The sequence below is a fragment of the Heterocephalus glaber genome, unplaced genomic scaffold, assembly GCF_053883595.1.
Source record: "Heterocephalus glaber isolate CG9 unplaced genomic scaffold, H.glaber_assembly_v1.0 deba00001461, whole genome shotgun sequence".
Classification (NCBI taxonomy): domain Eukaryota; kingdom Metazoa; phylum Chordata; class Mammalia; order Rodentia; family Bathyergidae; genus Heterocephalus; species Heterocephalus glaber.
Window position 1 is genome coordinate 39,852,174 of NW_028258308.1, and position 16,180 is coordinate 39,868,353.

Genomic DNA, 16,180 nt, shown 5'->3' on the forward strand with positions numbered 1-16,180 from the left:
TCTGTCACCTGCCTCACGAGCACAAGGTCTGGAGTTCGAGCCCCCATACCAAAAAAAAAAAAAAAAGCTAGAAAGGTTGTGCATAGCTGAGTGTGACGGTGCAGGCCTGTGATCCCAGCACTCAGGAGGCTGCGGCCAGAGGACTGCCTCGAGTTCAAGGCCAGCCTGGGCTACAGTTAATTCAAGGCCAGACTGAAGTGCATAGCCAGACCCTGTCTCAAAAAACAAACAAACAAACAAAAATAAATAAATAGGTAATGTGCAAATTTATATATAAATCTCAAAGAAAATCATGAGTTTAGAGGAAGGAAAAATGCCTGCCAGGGAGTAACAGAACATTCAAAATGGAGTTTAAAAAGAAAAGAATGGAATAAGAGTCATAAAATGAAAATGATATATGACTTCACTTAAATGAGGTGCCTAGGATGGTCAAATTCACCAAGACAGAAAGGAGGGTGAGTTGGGGGCTGGGAAGTGGGGAGCGGGGAGCTAACATTTGAAGGATATTGAATTCTAATTCAAGTTGAAAAAATGAAAAACTTCTGGAGATGGATAGCAGTAACGGCTGGACAGCGATGTGAACAAATGTAGGTAATATCACAGAACTGTATACTTAAGACAGCTCAGATGGTAAATGGAGGCTCTGTGGTAAAGTGACTGCCTAGCATGTGCAAGGTCCTGGGTTTGACCCCCGGCACCCCAGGGGGCTGAGGGGCACACATACCAAAAAGGTTAAATTTATATTACATATATTTTATTTATCACAATTTTTTTGTTTGTTTTAGTACCGGGGATCAAACTCAGGACCTTGCACTTGCAAGGCAGGTGTGATGCCACTGAGCTAAATCCCCGGCCCTACCACAATTTTTAAAAATGAGAAACTAAAAAGAAGGCATTCTCCTCCAGCTTAATAATAATAAAAAAGGAACCTTTCAGGCATCATTCAAGTATTTTGCTTGGTCATCTGCAAACTACTTCAAGACATGGTACTGGTCCTACTCCACAGATAGACAAACTTCGGCAAAAGGAAATCTGCTTGGCATTCACCATGCATTTGGGACTCCTCTCCATCTGGTGAACTCAAGCTGAGTGACCACTAGAGCACAAACAACCCTAAATACTTGGCCTACAGTCCACCCTCCATGGGTTGCCCTCACACGCAAAACCCACATGTGGATCCTCTTTTCAGTGACCTAGTTAAAAGTTGTGGGCTGAGTACAACTTCCTCTTTCACCTCAGCCTCAGCCTCTTCTCAGGGCTGATTGTCTCCCCCCTCCCCAATTTGGCTCCTACACAGAGAAGAAAGGGGCAGAGGGAAGCAGAAACCTAACACTAAATAGCACCTGTGGCACACCTGGCATTGTATGCACTTAAAAGCTCCATTGTGTCGGCTTCACAAGAAAGAATGACACAAAGTGGACATTACATCCACTTTACAAATGGAGAAATTAAGTGCAGAAATTAGGTCACTGGTACAAGGTCCTATAGTTCTTAGGAGGTACAGCTAGGATTCTAACTCAACTCTGCATTTTCCCAAAGCTCCTATTCTTTCCTCTCTATCAAGATTCCTGCTTTAAACTCTCTTTCCTAACTTATCTTCAATGGATCATCTTTCATAATAACACTGAAAGAGAGCAGGCCTCCAACTTAAATAACAACAACCTCTCCTCCTCTACCTCCTTCTTCATTTCAGTGCTGGGGATGGAACCCAGGGTCTTGAGCCCACTAGGCCACAGAGCCACACCCCAGTCCATAAACCTCTAATTTAAATGTCCCCAAATAAGAGGAAAAGGGAGACAACCCACCATTGTTTGCCATCAGTCATAAATTATAAGATTACAAAAAGCCCAGCATGAAAGTCATCAAGAGCTTAACTGGATTAACAAAATACAGCCAAGATCTGATAAAATGATGTGAGCTCCCATTTAGTACCTTTATTATTTTTTTCTAAATTAATTTTATTGGTACATTTTAGGTATACAATATGACATTCATCATTGGAAATTTGCACCTTTACATAATATCTCTTGGTTCTTATTTTTCCCCATTCCCCTGCCCTCCCTATTTACAAAGATTTTGTTTCCATTTTTTCATTTTCTCATATTAATTCCATTCCCTTCTTTCCTTTCCCCTACCCCTCCCACTTCCCCTTTGCCCCTTTTCTTCCTATTTCACATTATCTATTATATCTTTTAGTCCTTATTTACACTTTCAGTTTCTCACATTAGAGAAACTATTCAGTATTTACACGTGTGTCCTATTTATTTCACTTAAGAGTATCACCTCAATGTGCATCCATTTAGCTATAAATGCATCTAATTTCTCATTTTTATGGCTGAGCAGTACTTCATTTTATTTTAAAAAACACATTTTCTTTATCCAGTCTCCAACTGATGGGCAATTGGGCTGCTTCCAAGTTTTAGCTTTTACAAACTGTGCTGCTATGAACATGGGTGCACATATACCACTGTGGTATGATTCTTTTAATTCTTTGGGGAAGATACTCAGCAGGGGAATAGCTGGGTCAAATGGGACTTCCAGTCTTAGTTCTTTAAGGTATCTCCATACTGATTCTACAGTGGTTGCACTCATACAGTTTTTTAAACCACCACCCACAGATGAGGGGTTGCTGAAAGGCAAAAGGTCTCAGCACTTTTTAAATTTTTTATTTTGAGATAGAGTCTAAGTTGCTACACTGTCCAAGCTAGGCTCCAACTCTCGATCCTTCTGCCTCAGCCTCCCAGAGTGCTGGGATTATAGGTGGGCAACATCATACAGTGGCATTCTTTCTTTTTCTTTTTTTTGAGGTGAGGTCTTACTAAGTGGCCCAGGCTGGCCTCACTCAGCCTGTGGAGTAGCTGGGATACCAGGTATGAGCCACAGGGCCAGCTTGTCTTCTGTCCAGTACATTTTCCAGGACCTGGCCTGGAATACTTTGCATATTTGTCATTTAGATGTTGAGAGGATTATTTGTATTTTTTGTCCCCTGATAGTCATGTGGTAATGGTAACCTTGGCAATGAAGGGTGTTTGGCTTCTGTAAATACCAACCATAGGCACCTGAAAAGGAGAAGTCGCCTGGGAGCCTATGCAACCAGAGGCTTCTCACCACAGGGGCCCAGTAAAGGAGCAGCCACTTGGCCTCCCCACTCAGGGAAAGAGCAGTGGTTGGGCTTTCTCTACCAGCCCTTGAACACAGCCTTCTATTAGCCCGCTCTTCAGATGCAAAACCCCCTACTGACCTTCAAAGAATGCCACTCTATCATTCCTGGAACCAGCCCTGCCTTTCCAAAAGTTATTAGCCCAAGTGTCTATTTTGACCAAACCTACAGCCAACCCCAGAATCCTCGCTGAGGCTGATTATTACCTGATGGCAGGGCAGGAACTAAACACCACTAGGAGATGTGAACAGAAACTTTACCAGCAGTTTTTACCGTTTGTTTTCACAAGCAAACCTAAAACCAAACAACAGGTAGCCAAGAACAGCCAAGGGACTACTTTAAGGATGTTAAAAATGGACTGGAAATCATGGACAGGTAAGCATCCCAGGCAATTTTTAGAGTTTTTAAAAAACCTGCCTGGATTTATTAAAATTGCAAAGAGCCAGATGTGGTGGCAAACATCTGTAATCAGCACTTGGTGGCTGAGGCAGGAGGACTGCTGCAAGTTCAAGGTCAGCCTGGGCTACACAGTGAGTTTGAGGCCAGCCTGAACTGCATAGTGAGACCCTGTCTCAAAACCCAACTAATAATGGTGGGGAAAAAAACCCCAGAAATTATTTCTCTATCAACATTATCCTTAAAAACCAGGGTAAGCAAGGGATATTTTACACAGGAATCATTGGAAGAGACAAGTGAAATAGTCCATGAATGTCTTACCCTATGAAATCCCAAAGTGAAACCTGGGGTAGGTTCCAACATTTACGAATTATTCCATTTTTTGGTGTTTCTGTCCCTGGCTTTTTTAGTTCACATAATTTCTACCCCTCACTGAAGTAGTTTGTGGACCACACTGTTGGGCCATACAGCTGTGACAGGGTGAGTGTGCCCCAGCATTCCCTTTCACACAGGCCAGAAAACTTCAGTTATCTCAGAAATCAGGGCTGGGTTCACTTTTCTAGTCCAAAGGGCAGAGTACAGAAAAAAAGCTATAACCCAAGGCAGCAAGTTTAACTTTAAGCCCATAATCTGAAAAAGTTAACCATAAAAAAAAAAAAATCAAAGGTTCCCTTCCAAAAGCAAATAACTATTTTTACTTATAATTAAAACTCAGTCCTTTGAAAATTAAAAGGATCTCTAAAAGTGTAGGAAATAACATTAAAGTTCTATAAACCTTTTCTCATATGTGCTGGGGAAAAAGTACTAAGCTAGAAAGTACTTTACTACCACACTGCACTCACCTCTGCCTCTAAACTGTTCCTCCTCTCCCTCCTGCCCTGAGGCCCTCAGTTCTCCTTCTAGAGATGACACCTGCCATCAGTTTTACATACCCAGCATATACAAGCAAAAACGTGTATTATCCAGATGCACACTCTCCACTGTTCTTATGTGTTTTTTTATTTTGTCTAACACAGTAAGACAATAGCTAAAAATGTATAAAAAGTCATTGGTGTTTCCTATACTTTCAGAAAGATGTCTTAGGAAGGGAAATAATGAACTAAGGAGAGGTAGGGAAGACACTCTTGTCTGTGTCCATGTAAGGGACAGCACGAGGGACACAGGACCGGCCTCCTGGGTAGCCAGGCTGGGTGGCTTGCTCTTGATCACACTGTGAGGTGTCCTGGGCTCCTCCACTCACTCTGGGAGCAGCTCAAGCCCCTCAATCCTGCCTGGCACACACAGGTGGTGTGTACAGGCGGGTCTCCATCCAGCCCAGGAATGTGGATCCTGGGGGCTGAGTGCCGGCTGTTCCTGCAATGGAGGAGCCAGGGCTCCCGGGCATCCCTGGAGACATTTGGATTACGCTGGCTGGTAAGGGTCTGACTGGTATGCCTCAAAAACAACCTTTCCGAAGCTGACGCAAGCATGTTTTTCCTCTAAAACATCCCAGGCAGCAGACGTGTACAGAGAAGTGACAGCCTCGAGACTCAAGGCAGACGTGTACATGCCAGGCTCTGGAGACAGAGATGAAGAGGGCCTTAAAAACTGACCCTCCTAGGCTGGAGATGTAACTCATGCTTGCTGGCAAGCACGAGGTCCTGAGTTCGATCCTCAGAACCAGAAAAAACAAAACAAAACAAAAACTGACCATCCAGGGGAGGCAGGCTCAGCAGACTTCAGTCTAGATACAGTGGGACACCTGCCATCAACTTTCTAACTTTGAACATTAGGAAACTGCTGAGTAACTTCTCACTTTGAATCATGTAAAAATAATTCCATATGAAAAGACAGACCTGCTGAAGCATATGATTTCAGCTCAAATAAGGGTCTCAACTAACTAAGCCCCATGGGACTGTCAGAGCCACCTACATAAGGATTATGTGGCAAAATGAATAAGCACATGTCTCTGGAGAAAACCTAGGAGAGTCCAGGAAGGGCAGGCCAAGGAGGGCCACCAGATGATCTTTGTGTGGCCACACTTTAGGCACGTCAGGGGTCCTCGGGGACCTCCATCTTGGGGTCCTGTTTGGACTCCAGGGTCCATGTGGCTTGCCTCTTCCTGTCTCAGGCCAAATCTCAACTACAGCCTCTAGCGTTAGTCACCCCCATAGTAACCAAGCATCACAACCTGGGGGATTATGGCCTCAGGAGAGGAGAGAAGCAGGAAGAACAAAACAGCACTTGACTGAGTGTTTAGAGGAAGGACAAACTCAATTCTTCTTAGCCAAAGACATTTTACAAAATAGTTCTTGCACTATCTTCTCCAGGGAATAAAAATAAGGCTGGATGGTACGGGGTAAGCCACTGAGACACCTAAAAAGGAATGATTCCACTGGGTAAAAATGTCTGATTTCTTTCCCTGTTACCCAAAAAGCAGTAAGAAGTAAACATGGACAGAAATGTTTACGACCTATAAAGGCTTGTGGTTGCACTCTAAGACTGCGATGCAGTTTATCAAGTTCTGTTATGGACAAAGGTAGCTGACATTAGCACCTAACTCTGAATGCAGAGCTAGCCATCCACCAACCTCTCCTCCCTAGAACTTCGCTCTACCCACTGCCAACTCCCAGCCAACCCTGAGAGCCACAAATGGCTTCCAGCTTACCTTTTTACCTTCATCTCTAAAACAGCCACTTTAGTACCACTGAAAAACAATTCATAGCCACCAAACACAGCACAAGGAACTGGTAAATTATATGGTAGAGAACAGAATACAGAAAAAGCAAGTTAAAAAATGCTTTAGGTCCTTTCTTACATTATTAGGTCTAAAGAAGTACTTAGAAAGTGATCAAAACAGGTCACAGAAAAGAAATCCTAACTTTTTTTTTTTGGTACCAGGGATCGAACTCGAGACCTTGCGCTTTCGAGGCAGGCACTGGAACCATTGAGCTACATCCCCAGCCCTCTAACTTTTTTTATAAATTGACTTAATTGGGCTGGGGGTCTAGCTCAGTAGCAGAGTGCTTGCCCAGCATGTGCAAGGTTCTGGGTTTAATCCTTAGCATTACAAAAACAAAAAATCCTCTGCTAATCAGAATATTACTACATTAGACATTTTATTCAAGTCTTTTCCCTGTATATTTTAGAAGTGAAGAGACCCTGGACAAGTAATCTAACCTTTGGCTTAGGCTGTCCCTCAGAAACATGGTTAAGGATCCCTACCTCATGAAGATGTTATGATCACTAATTGGCTTAATGCAGGTAAAGCGCTTGGAACATGCTTGGCTATCGTCATTGTTATAAATAACAGTTGTAACCAGGAGTGCACATGCAATTTTATTTGTAGTATATGACAAATTATCAGTTAGTACTCTCCATACCCATCAAATCTAGTAACTATATGATATTCTTTGAAGTGCATATATGCATAACTCAGAAAGTCCTCAAAAGAGAATTTACGCTATCAACAGTTCTGACCATTACTAAGTACCCAAATTTAGCCATCAAACATAAATAACAATGATCTGTATTTGAATGGAGTAGGAAAAGACTCACCTACAAAATGGGTTTGTATTAATTTCCAAAATTAAAAAACAAGCATTTTTAAAATACCAGGACCCATGTATATTTTCTGTAATTTATTGAGAGACATAATGATTCTCACAGAACTCTCAGGAGGTCTATAAAAGTGGGAGAGGCAAGAAATGGAGGGCCCTCGATTACACTGTCAGAAATATGCTAAGATGGCACCAGTTGCTAAAGTACAATCAGGGCATAATTGTGAAGCAGAAAGCAACAATAGATCACTTCTCGGCCTTTTGGCTAAGATCAAGTGTAGAAAGCAACAATAGATTCCTTTAGGTGAAGACTAAATTTCTAGCACCCAAATTTGAAATTCTCTAAGAATTAGAAAAGTTAACTCCTTTTTACACTTGATCTTAGCCAAAAGCCCGAGAAGCGATGTTAACTCCTTTTAAACATATAAGCCTACCACTCCTACAATCATCCACTTACCAATTCTTTACAAAGCTTGATCATATTTCAAAAGGCCACAAATGCTAATATTCTACAATCTGATCTGGCATTTCACCTTCTGCCCTGAAGTAAATGTTTCTGATACGTTATATTTGGTCTGCAAAGATCAGAGTCTTATGGCAACTGAGGCGTCCTCACACAAAGGGCTTTTAAGGATGGAGAAGAAAACTGGGTAGTGTGGTTCCCCATCCCTTGGCCAGGACAAAAGCAAACAAACTTCTGCTTGACTGACATCAAAGAACACTCAGTCTACTGTTCGCCCCATAAACAGACTCGCATACCCCATTCTCTGAGTCCCTGGCAAGGGAGCAGAGAAACTGTGATTTATCTTGTAATCAAGGTACATCCAAAGAGGGAGGAAACAGCCAAACCAAAAGCATTTTATAAAATCTTGTTTTAATAACACATGACTGGTAAGAACGAAAAGTTCTCTCATGGTGAATGCATGTCACATTCACAGACCATGAGAAGAAAACTGCATAGGACAGTACTATAAGAGGTGACAACACTGGGCCCTGCATACAGGATGCCCATTCTTTATGATAACAAGAGGCCTTTTCAGACGAGGCTTTCTGGACGCCCTCATTATTCTACCTAGAGGTTAGCTACATCCTTGCTCATAAAGAGAGTATTTAGAGTGGAATGTGTGGCAGCTACACCTCTAGTAGACTCCTCTGGAGTTTCTTATAAAAAGCCTTCCTTCTGTGCCATTCAAAGGCAGCATTCAGGAAAAGACACTTAATCACCACTGCCTTTTTCCTCTCCATAGCCACATTCCTAAATGTGTGCCCCAAGGACACCCTGGGGACTGAAGCCCTTGATTCCGCCCCCAGATTATCAACAGACTTCTCCCTGCTGGAGAAGAATTTCTCCTCTGATTAGTGAGCAGACTTTGGAAGGTAAACCTACCCTTCAATGTTGAGAAAGGGCACTGACCACAAAGCCAAAACCCAAACTGGGAAACTGAAAGCTGCAGAGTCGGTTTTGTTTTTTTTTTCTTTTTGGTACCAGGGATTGAACTCGGGACCTTGTGCTTGTGAGGCAGGCGTCCAGCTGCAGAGTTTTCATGCCATATCCTGGGACATTCCTGGTCTTTAATCCACTGGGCTAAATGGAAGAGTAAGTGGTTCTCCAGGTTCACACTGGCTAACTACCACCTGTCCTGTAGAAGGCTCAGCAGCTCCTACATTCAAAGAGACACTGATGGAGCCCATGTTGGGTTACTCAACAAAGAACAAGGCAGAAGTGGTCCCTGCCCGCAGGAGAAGCAAGCTTGGTCTCCTCCTGGGCTAGCTGGGGCCAGAGATCTGACCCAGGTCTCCTTCTACAGAGCAGGGCCCACTGCCAGTACAAGGGTCTGGTGTTCATTCTGTTGGAATTCAAAGAACCTGAGCTTCATTGACCTACACCAGACCCAGAACCAAAGGTCATCCTGGGAATTGCTCTAAAGTGAAGATAAGACCTCAGATAACTTCCTATCGCTCTCTCCATCTAGGGCCAGGGCTGCTACTGCTTCTGGAGTTAAGCCACAGCTAGCCGTCCCTTCAAAATGTATAGAGGGAGAAGCTTGATTTTTCAGGACGTAGGCAATTAAAACCATAGTATTCTAATGGACATCTAAGTTGGCCATTGAGGGGGTAAGGGCTGGTGTCGGCTAGAGTCATGGCATTTTAACAAGCATGTATATTTGCTGGTAATATAATTATAACATTTTAAGTTAATAACCCCAATTAAAATGACATATCAGATACTATGTCTAAAACTCTTCCCTGATGGATAGTTCTAGAAATACAATAGATGCCTTTGTAACCAAAAGGAAGGTTAGCAAAATAAAAAAGACACAAGATTCTTTTCTCCTTACCTTCCTTAATGTGAGAGACTTAAATGGTTCACTTACTTGGGAGTTTTAGTTTGCATTTATAGGTTTGTCTTTCCTACTGTTGCGTGCTTTTTTTCTGTTCTCAGTCCTGAGTTCTGCAGGATAGTGATGCCATCAGATGCATCAGAGCACACCAGTGACATTACACCAGCTACACGGTTAGAAAACAAAGACCTGGGTCGGGGATTTAGCTTAGTGGTTCTGCTGCCTGCCTCGAAAGCAGAAAGACCCAAGTTTGTCCCCAGTACAGAAAGAAAAGCAAAGAAAAAGAAAAGAAAAGAAAAGAAAAACAAAGACCTGGTCTGCACTCCAGGGGGAACTGGAGACACACCCTGGTTTCAATGCCATTTCCTTGTCATTAGCTCCAACTGAAGACTCAACTCACAGGTGGCACTGCTCAAAGTCTTTGTAATGGTGACCTCACCCTGGTATCAGAGTGATTGCTGGGGAGGAAAGCAGCTGCCACTTCCTGGTTCGTCCTTGCTTTATTCATTCTAATTATGTCCTTTCTCTCACCCCCTACTACATCCAATCCTTCACAACTCAGGTCAGATTAAACCCACAAAATATTTCTGAACTCCACCTACCTCTGTCCCTCTCTGTGGCCTCACCCTGCTCCAAGCCACCACCATCTATGGCTTAGATTCCTGAAACAGCACCACCCCCACCCCAGGCCATGCCAGCCCAGGCCAGGTTCAAATCCATTCTCTACTCAACAGCCACAGCAATCTTTGACAAATTAGGTCACACCATTGCTTGCTTTTAATACTCAGTGGTTTCTGAATTCTCTTTTTCTTTCAGTAATGGGTATTGAATGCAAGGCCTCAACCATGCTAGGCAAGCCTTGTACCACTGAGCTACAGCCTCAGCCCTTTTTACTTTTTGAGACAGGGTCTCACAAAGTTGCCCAGGCTGCCCTTAAACTTGTGATCCTCCTGCTTCAGCCTCCTGAGTAGCCAGATTATAGCTTGTGTCACTACTCCAAGCCTATTCTTGTTAAATAGAGCCATGCCTTGGGCCGGGGATTTAGCTCAGTGGTGCCACTACCTGCCTCACAAGTGCAAGGTCCCGAGTTCGATCCTGGTACCAAAAAAAAAAAGGAGTAAATAAATAAATAAATAAATAGAGCCACGCCTTTCTTTTCAGTCTCATCTATACAATCCTCCTGCTTCCCAGGCATGCCTGTCTTGGGGCCTAGGAGCACAGGTTGTTGCTCTTCCGTCCACCAGACTCCTTTCCTTCACTCTTCACTGGAATTTATTCTTCAGGCTTTTGCCTCCAACATGACTTCTCTTTCTCACTTTTTGGGGATGAGGTCTCATTATGTTGTTCATGCTGGCCTCAAACTCCTGCCCTCAAATGATCCTCCTGCCTCAGCCTTCCAAGCAGCTGGAACTACAGGCATGTGCCACCACACCAGGCTTTTAAAGCTCCTTTAAATCATGCCTTCCTCTTCTTTTCTTTTATGATACCCTGTTCCCTTCCTCCACAGTACTTACCAGAAACACACAATTATTTATGTGTGTTCATTTGTTTAATGTCTACTTCCTGCCAGGCAACGCTCCCCAAAAGCCAGATCATGCCTGTCCTGTCTACCACTGCTTACACTGCATACCCAGCACCGGTAGGTGTTAAGAAATAGTTATGAAAAGAACAGATGAACTTTAGAGACAAAAAAGAAAAAAAAAAGCAGTTGGAATTTCCTCCCTGCTAACTGAATGCCTCACAATGGAATCATAAGCAGCACCAACTGCAAAGCAAGGCACAGGGGAACATCTCCCACATCATGGGGTGGCAACTGTGATGTGCTCTCCCCTCTTGGTCATTCTGTTCCATGGCCAGAGTGAGGTAGCAGGTTGTTTATTCCAGGCCTGATTTGGTCCTGAGCCCTGAGCTGTTCCTCTACACAGGGGTGGGAGGGGCTGTGGATGCCTAAGAGGTGGGAGGGTTTCCAGTGTTTTCTTTACGGGAAATTCCAAGAAAGAAAAAACTTCACTGGTCACAACATTGCTTGAATTTTCCAACCTGTTACAAAAAGCCTAAAAGTGTACAACAATTCTAAAGGTATAAACACAAACCATGACTGCTTCTCATTTCTAAATTTTAGGGGGTTTTTTTTGTTTGTTTGTTTGAGACAGGGTCTTGCTATGTAGCTCAGGCTGCCCTTGAACTCACTATGTAGCTCAGGATGGCCTCAAACTTGCATCGACCCTCCTTCCTCAGCCTCTCAATACTCCTTCCTCTGCCTCCCGAGTGCTAAGATTAAAGGCATGTGCCACCACGCCCAGCTCTAAATTTTAGATCTCTAAGTCATTTCTCCTCATCTGACTCTCTTAGAAAACTTTTTCTTTGGTCTTTTTTTTTGGTACCAGAAATTGAACTCAGGGCCTCACATATGCCAGGCAGGTGCTACGCCACTGAGCTACAACCCCAGCCCTAGAAAACATTTATTAAAAAGATTTATTTCTTTTTACTAAATCAAAAATTTCCATCGATAACTTATTTCAGCAACTTACTATACTTAAAATCCTTTAGACTATCCAAATCCTTTCACATGCAACCAAATTCCCTCTTGAGTCTTCAACAGATTAAGAAAATGACCATTCGACACTCACACCCTCTCTATACCTGGAGGACTTCTACAATATTAAGTTTCATGATATTTAATTACTCAATAGCCTTCAGGTCACCAGATCAAAGCTGTCTATAAGAGATTATTTTCCAAAATTCTGCTGCTCTTAGTATCCTCAGAAAATTTTTTTTTAAAACCCATCTAGGATCCCAAACTACAGGAGACTAGAGAGAGAGCTGGGCAGAGGCTCCTACATTTCAGTCACTTGACTGAATATTGTAGTCTCCTGTCTGTACAGTGGTCATGGTACTTAACTGATTCCCGCTTAAGCAAGATCCACTGAGACCCCACGGCTTTAAGTGACATATAAGAGCAAGAGTAGTTTATTTCAATTTTTTTTCTAGCTAAAGGCCACATACTCTTCCCTAGTAAATGTACCCTATCTGTCAGCTTGTTTGGTATTTTAAAGGTATGTGTCATCATACTAAAATTGAGTTCAGCAAATCTGGAGTCATGATAAAAAGCACATGACTTCAAATGAATTTGATGGGGGCCTATCAAGAAAATACATTGAAATATTACCACAGTTGGTGTGTGGAAGGGATATTGGGGAACTAACCCAGGACCTTTGCACTGAGCTACCATTCAAAGCCCTTTTTATCTTGAGACAGGGTCTTGTTAAGTCACTAAATTGCCCAGCCTGGGCTCAAACTTTTGATCCTCTTGCTTCAGACCCTCAGAGTTCTGGGATTACAGGCCTGAACCCCACCTGGCACATAGTTGGCTCTTAATGCACTAATGGCTCTTTAGTTTCTGTATCTAAACCTATGACCAAAGTCATGCTCTACTAAAGCAACTCTTCTTTGCTAGAGATTAAGACACAGACAAACCACCCACACATATGTGCCCACATGAGCACAATCTATAGAACAAGATTTTAGCTTTAAGGTGGAGTCAAACTATTAATAACTAGTTCAAATAATTTTCCTAGCCCAACCAGTTTCTTTCTGTTAAACTTCCACCTCTCAGTGTATATTTTGTTCTCCAAATCTCAGCTATCTTGGGCACCTTGGTGCTACACCAGAATATCAGACAGACTTTGTTTGTTTGTTTGTTTATTTATTTATTTTCTGTGCTGGGAATCAAACTCAGGGCCTTGTGCTTGCCAGGCAGGTATGTGTCACTGAGCTACATCACCAGCCCTAGACAGGCTTAGTTTAAATGGGTTCCCCCAGCACCTTGGAAAGTCCCAGGAAGTGACAGATGGAAAGCTTGCGATTTCGCCCACTGGTATCCACTCCACTTACAAAAATCCATTAACTAAGCATCATTTTCCTGCAAGTCAATCCTGTGACTAAGCAGTAATCAGCTCATGTAATAGAAAAAGGAGCAGTCCTGTAGGTTTAGAATTACCTTGAAGAAGATCAGAAAAATGTAGATGCAGAGACTGAGCCCCTCTTGAAAGAAGCTCAGGAGTTTTTCACCTCTTACACAGCAGTATAGAATCTTTGAAATCTTTACATTCAGGAACCCAGAAATACCTTGCACACACTAATTAAATCCATCAATATTCTTCATCTGTAAATGGGGAAACTGAGGTATTTAGAGACAGAGTAACCCAACGGTGAGTCAGGACCACAGTGGACACTAGACTCGGTGCTCTGGAACCCCCATCTCTGGCAGGGAGATTCGATCCATTTTTCAAGGGGATGAAATGTTCAGATACAGCACAGATGGCAGAGACAGAAGTGAATATCCACACATCTTGGGATGGGGTAAGACAAAGAAAAGCCAACAACCAACAACCCCAGGCTTCAAATGTCACTTAATCAGATGGCAAATTAGCATTGCTTCAGCCCCTCCTTAACAAAGACACAGCTCACCTTCTGGCTTGTAAGTTGATGCTATCAGATTCCCCATCCATCTTCACATCAAGGCTTTCTACTCTTTTTATCTGATCTGAATTCAGAAATACCTATTCATCTTTGGCCAGATAACTGAATCAGATATTACACTACCAAGCTTGCATGCTGAAACTGAACCCACCCTAAAGTAAAGAGCTTGGTAACTACAACCCCTCTGGCTTTTCCTGTCTTCCTCACAAGTAAAAGTTCAAATAGTCTGTATATCTAAAATACACAAAGAGAATCAGTGTGCTTTATGAACTTGAAGGTTTAGGTGCTAACACAACTGCTGGCATACTGAAGGTCAAGCAAAAGAACCAATTAGGCTATCCAAGGCTACCTTTCATATGAGATAAACATACCCAAATGTTTCATGGGGTTAAGCACTGCCCTTTACAAAAACTTGTGAAAGAGAACCAATAAATCAGCAACACTGCGCTGCACTGAGTTTTGCCCAGCTCCCCCTGTGGAAGCAAGCTACCCACACAGACATCCCTTCTCTGGGAAGCAACAGGTGAGCCACCATCCACCAGGAATAGGACTAGCAGAGCAGCTTGCCAAACTCCAAAGAGAAGCAAGCTCTGCTCAGCCAAGGGCAGACCCTGGAGCCATCCATCTCTGGGATTCCTAATTTGGGACCCAGGGCAAACACCAAACTTTCTAGCATTCTTTTTGGAGCAGCAAATTCTTTTCACCAAGCGCCAAGGGAGGTGAGGGTGACAGTGGGCATTCCCCTTGCGCAGCTCTGTCCCGGGGTTAGCTTCTAGGGCCTGGGGATCTCAAGGGAGTTTTACTCATCTAGCTAATCTTCTCTGAGCCCTGGCCCAGTGGTTCTCAGCTCAAAGTGTCCCGTTCGGTGAAACACCCAAGAGCTTTCTACGTGAAGTAATGCGTGTAGCAAACACACTACCCCATTCTAATAAGAAGCACCCGCCTGCCCACATACAGTTTCAATTCATCAAAAATTCATTTAGAGCTGAGAGAGTACTGAGCGCTGAGAGGCGCCCTGAAGATTCAAAACCGCCCCTGCTTTCCCAAAAGCCCCGGCAGTGGGAGAGCTGGGGGTGAGGTTGGAGCTGGGTGGGTCCGGTGCCCTCCCTGGCCCCGCCCATACTCACTGCGTCTTTCTGCGGCCCTGGTCCCGGTGCAGCTCCCGCAGGTCCACCTCAGCGCGGCCCAGGAACTTGTCGAGGCCGAGCAGTGCGCGGTGCAGCACGGTGAGCTGCAGAGTGGCGGCGGCCGCGGGCACGGCCTCGGAGGAGAGCAGCGGGGGCAGCTCGAAAGTGGCCTCCTCCCGCCACACCGGCGCACCCAGGCTGCGCTCGGACACCGAGGTGGCGTACTTCTCCTTGCCTACCTGGATCACCGCGTACGCGTCGCTCGTGCCCCCGGGACCCTTGGCCCGGAGGCCCCGCGCCTGTAGCACAGTCACCTGCACGTGAGTTGGGGACCACACAGCCCCCAGGCCCCGGCCTGCAGAGGCTGCCAGCGACATGGTGACGACGACACCTCCCCAGCCGGCGCGGACTCTTAAGAGGAGAGGACTCTTAAGAGGCTGCTCACCGCAGCCTGCGTCCCGTATGGCCCGCCCCTCGCCCGGTCATTTTAAGGCTTCCGGCCACGTCCCGCTGGGCCCGCCCCTTATGGCCACGCCCCCAATTTGGTCACGCCCCTCACTGCCCTTCCCACCTGCCAGCGCGGGGCCGCCTCTAGGGCGCGGTGGGCGGGGCTGGCACAGGGAGGGGGAGGGGGAGCGGGAGGTCACGGGGGCAGGGCAGGGCAGGGCAAGGCAGGGCGGGGCGGGGCGGGGTGGGACGCTTGGGAATTCTGACCTCAGAGGTGGTGTTGCGGACTCGGTCGGTCCCCCGCTGCCCGGGGACCCCAGCTGTGAGACGGGAGCTGGCCGAAGCCCTGGCCTGGGAGTCAGACTTAGTTTCCGATCCAGCGTCCCCAGATGCAGGTGTGTGACCTTGTGAGGCTTAATGTCTTTCAGTCTCAGTTTCTTCATCTATAAAATGAGGTACCAGTCATCCCTAGAATGGTTGTAAAAGAGCAGTAGCGCATGGAAGTTTGCGGCCTGGCACCTGATGTCAGAGATAGTGAAAGAGATCCCCCAGTTCCCGCCCTTAGGTGGTGACTCTGGGCAAGGCAAGTGCTGGGGAAGGTGAGGCTCTTACTGGGCCGGAAAAGAGGAAGGTAAGTGGGGGCCGTGAGATCTGTGAGCCAGTGACCCATATTGCCCTGCCCTCACC

The 16,180-nt window shown here is 44.9% G+C and overlaps 1 protein-coding gene and 1 pseudogene across 7 annotated transcripts in view; one reads left to right on the forward strand and one right to left on the reverse strand.

Moving 5' to 3' along the window:
• Rab11fip1 (RAB11 family interacting protein 1) overlaps positions 1-15,513 on the reverse strand; it is a 35,216-nt gene extending 19,703 nt beyond the window's left edge. For 5 of the 7 annotated variants that reach the window (XM_004855381.4, XM_004855380.4, XM_004855378.4 and 2 more), the window contains exon 1: positions 15,047-15,513. In XM_004855381.4, the coding sequence (XP_004855438.2) occupies positions 15,047-15,423 (377 nt within the window). In that variant the 5' untranslated portion in view covers positions 15,424-15,513. The remainder of the gene's footprint in view (positions 1-15,046) is intronic. The other 2 variants (XM_021236822.2, XM_087217285.1) reach the window with 2 other exon arrangements.
• On the forward strand, positions 7,341-7,514 carry LOC147826801 (U2 spliceosomal RNA; annotated as a pseudogene).
• Positions 15,514-16,180: the final 667 nt, after the last annotated feature.